This window comes from Trachymyrmex septentrionalis, unplaced genomic scaffold (assembly GCF_001594115.1).
Source record: "Trachymyrmex septentrionalis isolate Tsep2-gDNA-1 unplaced genomic scaffold, Tsep1.0 scaffold24, whole genome shotgun sequence".
NCBI lineage: Eukaryota > Metazoa > Arthropoda > Insecta > Hymenoptera > Formicidae > Trachymyrmex > Trachymyrmex septentrionalis.
Genome location: NW_017305397.1, coordinates 2674910 through 2685321, shown reverse-complemented (window position 1 = coordinate 2685321; position 10412 = coordinate 2674910). Strand labels below are relative to the sequence as shown.

At 32.5% G+C, this 10412-nt stretch overlaps 1 protein-coding gene across 3 annotated transcripts; it reads right to left on the bottom strand.

Moving 5' to 3' along the window:
• Positions 1-4618: 4618 nt before the first annotated feature.
• LOC108748680 (GTP-binding protein 2) lies at positions 4619-8969 on the bottom strand. Of its 3 annotated transcripts, none has more exons than XM_018486955.1 (8): positions 8590-8969; positions 8196-8377; positions 6864-7139; positions 6466-6792; positions 6066-6326; positions 5524-5917; positions 5071-5356; positions 4619-4965 (listed from the first exon to the last, which is right to left on the bottom strand). In XM_018486955.1, the coding sequence occupies exons 3-8, from the start codon at positions 7135-7137 to the stop codon at positions 4681-4683; spliced, it is 1827 nt and encodes a 608-aa protein (XP_018342457.1). In that variant the 5' UTR covers positions 7138-7139; positions 8196-8377; positions 8590-8969; the 3' UTR covers positions 4619-4680. The 3 variants fall into 3 exon arrangements, with proteins under 3 accessions (XP_018342457.1, XP_018342458.1, XP_018342459.1); XM_018486956.1 differs by having other exon boundaries at positions 8297-8377; XM_018486957.1 differs by lacking the exon at positions 8196-8377 and adding an exon at positions 7805-7810.
• Between the last annotated feature and the right edge of the window lie 1443 nt (positions 8970-10412).

The following is a 10412-nucleotide window of genomic DNA, read 5'->3' as shown; positions in this document are numbered from 1 at the left end:
TTCCAGCTTAAGATCTAGCGGATTACATTCTGCAAAATTACTTTTGTCCCTTATCGCAATCGTAAATAACTGATGAACGCGTCACTCGGTGTAATTTAAAATAATTTAATTAAGGCAACTCTGTTGTTTTACGCTATACATATTATCCTCCTCGCATACATATATGTACGCGCGCGCGTGTGTGTGTGTGTACACACACATATACATATATATATAGAGAGAATATACAATATATATATATACATATGTATATATATATATATATATGTATATGTGTGTGTACACACACACACACGCGCGCGCGTACATATATGTATGCGAGGAGGATAATATGTATAGCGTAAAACAACAGAGTTGCCTTAATTAAATTATTTTAAATTACACCGAGTGACGCGTTCATCAGTTATTTACGATTGCGATAAGGGACAAAAGTAATTTTGCAGAATGTAATCCGCTAGATCTTAAGCTGGAATCGTGTTTTGTACTTTGCTCAGAATAAACATTTGAAAAACCGAGTTTCCTTCATCGCTCCATGCTTTGCGCACATAATTTACTACCATTACAAGTAGAAATGAGATCGACAAAAATAAATGAAATAAAAGAAAAAATTCTATTTTTTGGTTGAAGCGAATCGATAATATTCATATGTAAATTTGCAAATAATACAATACATTTTTTAGTTTTATAAATTACGCGCCGATTCGACTTGTCGGACTTGAAACGCAATATTGGATATTACGTTCAGCAGAATTGTGCAATGGTTTAGCTCTTATGGTATAAGCTATTGCATGCATAATTATAGAAAAATCTAATCTTTACGATATGTAGAAAATATTTATACATAAAGTATTGGATACTATGTTAAGTAAGCAAATTCAAATCTATAACAGTCGAAACTAGATCTTTCAATGCCGAAATAATTCAAAGTGAATTATATATTATATATACTACATATGTACATGTACATATATTATATTTTCTAGTTATTATATAAATTTGCGTGTCGAATTTTTTCTGGACTTTGAACTGCAATTAAATTATTGGAATAATATCCCGGATCTCTTGCATTCCGTACGAGCATCCTAAGCCATTAGACCATCGAGGCTTTAGTAATATTTTTCGCAATAATCAGTATATGTAGGAACAATAACGCTTGTTGCAGGCAGCGTGCTTAGGAATACAAGAGATCCAGGTTCAAGTCCCGGCCGAGGTAATATTTTTCGCAATAAATTTATTTAAAGTTTTTTAGTACATTAACATCTTTATAATATATGATATCGAATTGAACATCAAAAATTATTATTTAAATTTGCTTATCAATTTGATTTAATTTGTAATATAAGGTGTAGTAAAAAGAAATCTATTATTTTTGCATTAAATTGAAGGCTTTATTTAGCATAGTTAGAATGATCCGATTTAGGTCAAATATGCACCGTTTTGTTCGATAACTTGTTGCCATTTTGAAGGTAATTTCATTATGCCTCTCTCATAGAAACCCTCGTCCCTATTGGCAAAAAACTGGGGTTCTCGAAGGAGGTTTTCCTTACGGCGGTTCTACGTGGCGGTTTTTTCACGGCGGTTTTTTAAACGATACAATAGCGAGACTCTGAGCACTAAGAGAGGGAGAGCGGCGACGATCGGCGCATATATATTGCCTTCGTGGCCCGCGATCTCCTCTTAACAATGCTCAATAAAAATTTGCCACAATTGTAATTTTTACGTGGCATTCGTTGTATAATAATGATTGGCGCCTCGAATTTTTTTCCCTCGACTTTCGATGTAACAGTCATGCGCGACAAAGAATCCGCGCGTGGGATTGGTGGTCGCGCGTGACGTGTTCGTCGGAGCGCTGCGCTCGCGCGCGGGATTGAATTGTTCTCGAACCTTCGATGGTCCGTTGTCGTTGTCTGTGTGTGTGTATAAACGAATTAATTTATTACCAAAAAAAAAACGACAAATTAATGACTCTTGTGAGAATTGAGATTGTGCTCGAGATGAATTTACCGACTCATTTTAAGCACACATCCACCGACAATTGATGTTGGTTAAACGACAAGAACTATTATTCTTTTATGAATTTATGATCTCAAACACTATCTTTCCGTCATTCGCCCAATTTAATGAAACTTGGTACATTTGTAGACAAAAATAATAATAGGCACGTATTTTTTTATATCGGCAATCGTGTAGGTTTGAGGATGGAAATTACCCTTATAGTGATAAATGCACGAGCACTTAATTTCTTGCATTTTAACTTAGTCTATTAGAATTACTGCTAGATTTTAGAGATGATAAAAAGCTACTATGTTTTCTGAAAGCAAATCCAGTGTAAAAAATGTAGAATTCAAGATAGCAGACTCAATATGGCGACCTGCTGAAAGAGAAACAATTTTATCTCTCTCTTTTCCGAACTCAGGAATAACTAATGAGGAGATGGCGAGAGTTTATTCCTATTTTGTCTTTTTTTTGCTTTTGTTTTTATTTTTTTTTATTTTTTTGTTTGTATATTTTATATATTTTTATAATTTTTGTATTTGAAATTTTGTAGCGCGATTTTTATTCTACGTATTCTTCACAGAAATGATTTTAAAAAATTATTTTTTCATAGTCCTAATAAAATGGGTAAATATATTAAAATACAAAAGGATATTTGTCCCCACACATCTAAGAGCAATGTTTATAAAATTTCGTGTAATAATTGTAATGCGTCGTATGTTAGACAGATGGACAGACAATTAAAAACCAGAATTACAGAACATCGTAATCATATTAGACATAACACTTTTGTCATAACGGAGCACAGTATGATCATGATTTCCAATGGGACAATGTTAATCGACAATTACTATATAATCGACATACTACCCGTTTTACACATCTGCGTTCCAAAAAACTTTATACATTTTAATTGGTTTTCATACTTATATGGACACACTTGTTTGAATAATTTACACACAATTTTTGGTGAGTTTTAATTACTTGTTAGAATTCCGGTATGTTATTTGACTGTGTTTATTTTTTCGTAAGAAGATTTTATCTTTTTTATCAAGTAGAATATTTTCCAAGGGATATGAAACACATTTGACTGTTCAATCGTATGTAAATAATGTAGAGTTCTACATCAAGACTCATCCGAGTTATTATAAGGAATAGGCAGGCATTTTCGATAATTAATTTTGTACAGCGATTTTTGTGATAAGTTAAAAGAGGGCTCTCTGAAGAGGACTCAATCCGATAGCCGAAACTTGTAACATTTTATATTTGAATTTAAACTGAGTTTTTTATTATTTTTTTCAATTTTATTTTTCTTTATTTGTAATTTAATCTTTTTAGTTGCGTGGCAATTTGAAAAATGTGTTTGACTCTTTGCCCTGGCAAAGAAGTGGCTTCTCGTCTAAATACCACTTTTGTACCACGAATATTTAAATAAATTTACAAAACGAGGAGAAGACTGATTAATATATAAGCGATTGAAGTTTGATAACTTTGTTTCGTAAGTGTAAGTTTACTTCGCAATACAAAATAACTGTATCTAAAAAATGTTCAATAAAATGTTTCTAAATTCTGAAACCGAATACATCGAGAGATTGAATCATCCCAGTTGTTCCTGCAGGAATTGTAAAAATTTTAATATTTTTTGATAATCTCGCGATTCTAATCATATGAAGTACAACACATAAATCGTGCTGGATAGTACAAACAAAATTATTTGTATATCCGATACTGTTTATTATAAACTAGGCATAGAGTAACAAAATATAGTGAAAAAGATTAAACTTTGGAGATCATCAAATGAAGAAGCTCACAACTCTTGAATTTTTACAATATATATTACATTTAAAAATTAAATAATTAAATCAAAATATAGGAAAGATATATGTTGTATTTTCATATGTATACTTTTATTAAACACATTGTTTTAAAAATATATAGCAGTAAACGAAAGTAATTTCGAGAGAATAATTTTATTCTTACATATAGATGTATTATAAAGCTTTTCTTTAAGCCAAAAAATTTTAGTTATGTGCTTATACAAAAACGCTCATTGTATTTTTCTTGAATATATTCAAAATTTGTAACTTCTCTCGTAACACAAAAAATAAATTTTTTTCTAGAATAAGTATTAATATATTGCACAAAATAATAATAAAAAAATATGCTTTCAGGTTAGAAAACTTAACTACATCCTTATATTAAAACATACTGTTTTGTCCCACTCTTTTAGATATATACTCTTGGTCATACTTTTTTTTATTAATACAATTCTTGACTATGACATACGAAACTAAATTTTTTTCTGCAACATGTTACACTGCTCAAAATAATAACAGGACACTTTTGATCAATTCTGCTTAAACCAAATACCAACAACGAAAGTAGTTAAATATATTTACATAAATAAATATATAGATTAAAAATTTTTGTGTATATACGTAAAAACTAACACTTTCGAAGTCTTATTACATTTACTTCATATGTATTATAAAATAATGACATTCCAATAAGCAATCCAATTATTTTGAACAAAGTATATAACGAACAAAATATATTAGTACACTGCCAATAACATCAGCAATATAATTCTATTTTTATAAAACAATTATGCATTTTTTCGTTTTTTCTTTAAATTACATATACATAAATACCATGAAAACGGATATCAATTTACATCGCGTTTCTTTACTTGATCGAGTTCTGCGACCCAATCACAGGAAAGATTTGCGTGATTTTGCCGATCCCCTTAGTACGTCCCTCCCTAAACAACAGTCGCATCCCAACGTGAAGATATTCTGGATGACTGACAAATCTAAATAACACAGAAGCAGTATCATTCGTCTGCAGTCCCCTGTCATTCGCATCCATTATTCCCTCAATGACGCAAGTTTGCCTCACGTTACCCACGTGTACTGTCGTTTGAAACCCAGGAAATATTGCGGTGGCGTGATATACTATTAAAACAGTCGCCTGAAATAGAGTATTTAAACTTTTAGCATCTAAACCTTGTTACCTGAATGACAGAAATATTCCGAATAGTTCGTCAAATATTTACATCAAAGTTTTTTCACACACCTGAAAGAAGAGTGTTGCGTGCGGTCGATCACGTAGAGAGACTAAAACCATTCCTGGACGAAGATGTGGCAAGGGAGGACTATGATTCGTCGGTGGTGCTAGAGTCAAACTGGCGCTCTGTGACGCTCTAACTAAACAGCATGGAGCTTTATTGCGATGTAGACTAACCACTTTCACTGGACTAAATTCTCCGTCTGGCAAGGGTCCTACCAATAAACGAGTTCCCGGTGCGATTGCTCCCTTAACAAGTAACCCTCCTAAAACTGGTTGTGTTAAACCTGCTACCCTATATAAAAAAGATAATACATTTTTTTTCGTATATTCGTAAAAGTTTTTTGCTGTAATATATGTTAAATATGCAAAAATTATTCTTAAGATGTCAAAGATTCATAAAATTTGATTTATATTAATAAAATATTTAAAAATATAAAAAAGAAACCGGATTGCACGTACCTAAATGTCTCGTCAATTTGAAATAAACACGATTCTGGGTCCGACTCGATTGAATTCGTCTCGTAAGGTGATAAATTTTTGATAAAGATAGTCAATTCTTCCAAACCCTCACCGGTAACACAACTGACATTAAATATTGGTATCACATCAGATGTATAGTCCCATGATGATAAGTCATTATTGCTAAACAGTACTAATTGCTTAGGATAGCCCTGCGTCATCATAGCGTTCTCGAGTTGAGCTAGAGTCTCAGACATATCGCAAAATCCCAAATCGATTTTATTTACAACAATAAAGAACGGAAGTTTTAATGCTAAACAAAGAGCCATATGTTCCTGAGACGCTTCGTTCAAAGGTGGAGCCACCACTAGCATAACATGATGTGGCGAATATCCTGTGTGTATGAAGAAATATAATTATTTTTCTGATAATTTCTTATATAAGTTACTGGAAATAATAAGAAATATTTTAGAATAATTCACCTCTTCATATCAGAATATAAAGTTTAAAACAGAGATTAGATTTTTAAAAGTTATGTATACCTGTTAGCCCAAGTACCGTCGTCCTCAAATACTTTCGATGTCCTGCCAAATCGATAAATGTAACAACTTTCGACGCGTGCTCGCATATCTCCTCAGCCGTCGCCATTTCGGCATAGTTCAAAACGTGGCCTGCGCTATCGAATCCGATAATCTCATGTGATATTGAGGATGTACGACCAGTCTTTATTTCATGCAAGTGACGTAACATGTTAAGCCTCGCTCTACCTCTTCCATTGTCCAGTTCGCCTTGCGTCAGTACCCCTATATACGTAGTTCCACTTACAATCTCCATAATCATATTTTCGATACATTTATATAAAGTAGACCGCAAATAGCAAAGCATAGCGTAGACTATCAGTGACGTTTCTCTACCTTAAATATCCTCTGCTAATCCTCTCACCTAAGAGAGTCGACTTTCCAGCATCCTGTGCACCAGTGACTGCCAATCTCAGGTCTATGATACTATCCTGGTCTTCTCTGTCATCCTTCCGTAATTTTTTTACCAGCACTTCAGCGACTTTCTTTTCCTCATTATTATTATTATTATTATTATTACTATTATTGTTATTTTGCGACGCCAGAGTCTTACTTGCAGAACTTGTGGCTACTCGCTCGCGTAATACTCTTATAGTAGCACCCAATCTGGAAGCCATATCCTTCAGAGTCTTCAAGGACGCTTTCATTTCGTCTTTTGTTAAACCTGCCAGTCTTCCATTATCCTCCACTCCTACATATGTAATATATTAAGAAACAATCAAAAAGAAAGTTATGCAAAATTGTAATTGTAACTATTTATACCAATTTGATAAATCGCTTCTCCATGCCCCTCTTTTAACCTCCATTTCATCTGGGTGACGAGATGTTCAAAACGTTGACTAGATGGATTTATCAATTTTAATTTGTACTCTATGTTTCCTTGTTCTGGCTCTGGTGGCAATCGATCTTCTTGATCCTCATCAGCGCTAGAAGTGTCACAGTCCGACAATCCATTTCCTTCATTCTCAGAATCCCATTGTCTCTTTCTTAAATCCTTATCGTTTTGTGGATCAAAAAGTTGCAGGAAGGATTCCATGTCTACAATCAAAAAATCATAAATTATAATTATTTTTGTAGTTATTTTTGCAACTATAAAATTATAAAAAGATGTAAATATTTATATTCATTATTTTTATATTTAGTAAAAATTTTAATAAAATTATAAATTTATTATTAATGAAAATAGAGACACTTTAAGAAATATATTTAAAAAGTACAATATGAAGTAGCACAATTGTATGTATAAAGTATAAAATAATTTCTCATAACATAATGTAACATCACATAGAGTAAAATATATGGGTTATTGTCATGTTGTGATTCATTGATATCTCAGCGATAATTCATAAATCCTTTGGCATCTTTGAAGAAAACACTCGTGAAAATGTCCTCAAAAGTATTACCATATAGAACAGAGATTGTATCATATTTATGCAACGTTTCATAATTAGTGTCTTGCACTTTAATCATGTTTTCTGTCCTATTTATATTCGTTTTTATCTTAATAAGAAAACTTTCTAATATTAAAAAAGAAAAGTTAAAAGGTGCTTTCTATTTGATGACACAAGTCAACAGTTGTCAATACTGGTAAAAAAAAGTTAATAGAAGACAATTGAGAACGATAAGATTGTTATTAATTTATTTTCTATAAGTTTATATTATTTCCTATCATTGACTTCGCGAGCATCACAACTGATTGGATATGAATCCTATTATATTTTATCAGATTCTGTAAAATGTATAAGATTCCTATAACATCTGATTCAAATTAATGAATTCACGAACCAGATTCCATATTCAAAACGACAGGATTTTTCTGTTGTTCTCTATCAACTTTTTTTTACTAGAGAACACAAGTAACATTCTGTCTTTGTTACATTCTGTCTATATTCATTGAATGTCAAGAAAGATAGAATAATGTTTGAGTCACTAAATAAAAAGCAAAATCTATCTTAAATCAATATAATAAAATTTTTGTTATAAATTTCTTATTGCAAAAAATGATGCAATCTCTGAAGAAGGCAGTTCTATTACTTAGTCATTACATTAACCGTTTTCTTCATAAAGAAAAAGTATAGTTATTCTTTTACATACCTATTTAAGCCTTCATCAGTAAGGAAAGTCTTATGTTAAATGGAAATTGTTATTTATACTTCTTTCTTCAGAATAAAGTATTGTATTTTCGAAATTCTCACATGTGTAGATACGTGCGTATATGCCTGTTTCATTGAGAGGTCTGACAGATGCAAATATAGGCGATGTTATGAAACATTGTGCTAGAACAAACAGTACGCAACGTCAATATAGATTAGACAGGTAATCGCAATATCCTGAGAGACAGACATGAGCTCATCAATTTCAGAAGAAACAACGATATCTATTGCAGCAAACGCGAACAACGCGAACAGCTGTTTCGAAAGTAAAAGTGACAAGGAAGGAAAGAAAGAACTCGTGAGAAATACTTTTTGCGATGAATAGCCTCACTTACTTCCGGATGTCCGTGCCCGACTCAAAAATTGAGATCGTGTCGTCGTGATCGTGCGTTCACGTTGGTGATGCCATCGAAGTCGAAGGACTCGAAGGGCATGATAAAATGCACAATTCACCGCGACTTTCCTCTTTTTCTCCTTCTTTTGCGTGAACTAGGTCACGAACTATCTGTCATGTTTCGACCAACCATGAACGAGAACGTAGAATGGAAACTCGTTTTATCGTTATACTGCGAACTATCGACGACATAGTAGGTCTATTTTTTATTGCTGCACTCTGAACCAGTGCAATAAGTTGAAGTGAAACAAATATACATTTATTTCACTTTAACTTATTGCACTGTGTGTACTAGTTCAGAAAGTGCAGCAATAAAAAACAGGTCTAGCATAAGTACATACAATACGGACACTGAACTTTTTATGTGGTCTCCAACTTTTAGTCGGCGCATGCGCCGATTTCCAACCAGGAATATGGCTGCCTTCAGTTGAAATTGCAGGTTAGGTTAGATTAATTGGATCTTCTTCCTATAAAATATAATTAACTCTTTTGCCTACAATATCAAGACTCGTGATAAGAAAATCGGGCCAAACATAAATATCACGGATGAGAGCCATAGTATTAAGTCGTTCGTACAAAGCTTAATTTTTTTTAATTTGTAAGAGAAAAGTAAAGCAAAGGATTAATAAAATTAAGTTTTACTAAAAAATTAAATCAAATTTTTTCGGAGATGCTATTGTATAGACTGTTATATTTGTACACGAGTATTCTCGTAATAAGTATTCTCGTAATAAAAAATGCATTTATGTGCGTGCGTGCGTGCGTGTGTACGTACATTATTAAATTACAACTTTACATTTAATTACAACATTCATGCAATATACAGGGTGTCCCATTCATCACCGGTCGATTTGAATTTCGCGCTATTTTTAAAACGTCAAACCGATTAACCTCAAACTTCACATATGTCATCTAGACAGATGGGAAATTAATCATGGAAAAGTACACGGTGAAAGAACGCGTGCAAATTAGTCAGGCGTATCACAATCTTAGATTCGGCATCGTTTTAAAAATAGCGCGAAATTCAAATCGACCGGTGATGAATGGGACACCCTGTATTATTTTTTCATACATAATAATTTAATTACAATTTTCATGTAATATTTAATCAATTATTATTTTTAATTTACTTATTACTGTTTAATATTATTATTATTATTAATGTGAATATTATTTTTATATAATGAGTTTGTTAACATTATATTATTATATAATTCTGATTTAAAAATATACTCGCTATAAACAATTTTTATGACACCACCGAATTGTCTTTTTTTTTTTTTAGAAAAATCATTCTATAATTTCATTAAAAAATTTATAAGCACCTTTCCAGCCCACAATATGGCGAGTCATGTGACCTAGGACCCACTACATCAAAGGTGCCGAGGCTCAGTGTTCATACTATATGTTTAGTTCAGACTGGACGCAACAAGCGTCAAACAGCAGGGCAGCAACCTGCCAGCAAAGCGATATTTTTTATCACTGCAAATATTGCCTTGCTGATTAGTTGCTGCTCCGCTGCTCGATGCGTCCAGCCTGAACATATAGTATGGACACTGAGCGCCGGCATTTTTGATGTAGTGAATCCTTATACGTACTTATACTGGGCCAACGAGATAAATATTAAAGACCATCAACCCTGAGCAAATTTTTCATATAAAAAGGGTTCGGAACTAATTGAAGAACAAAAATATTATCGACAATGATATAAATGATATAAATGATTGATATAAATTTGTGATTATTAACATAAACACCGACGAC

Bases quoted from the DNA above. Each gene is read 5' to 3' on its own strand.
- LOC108748680 (XM_018486955.1), bottom strand. From the start codon at position 7,137: ATGGAATCCTTCCTGCAACTTTTTGATCCACAAAACGATAAGGATTTA. The intron at 6,793-6,863 runs GTATAAATAGTT...TTACATATGTAG, and splicing joins AGAAGCGATTTATCAAATTG to GAGTGGAGGATAATGGAAGA. The intron at 5,918-6,065 runs GTATACATAACT...TCATACACACAG, and splicing joins GACGGTACTTGGGCTAACAG to GATATTCGCCACATCATGTT.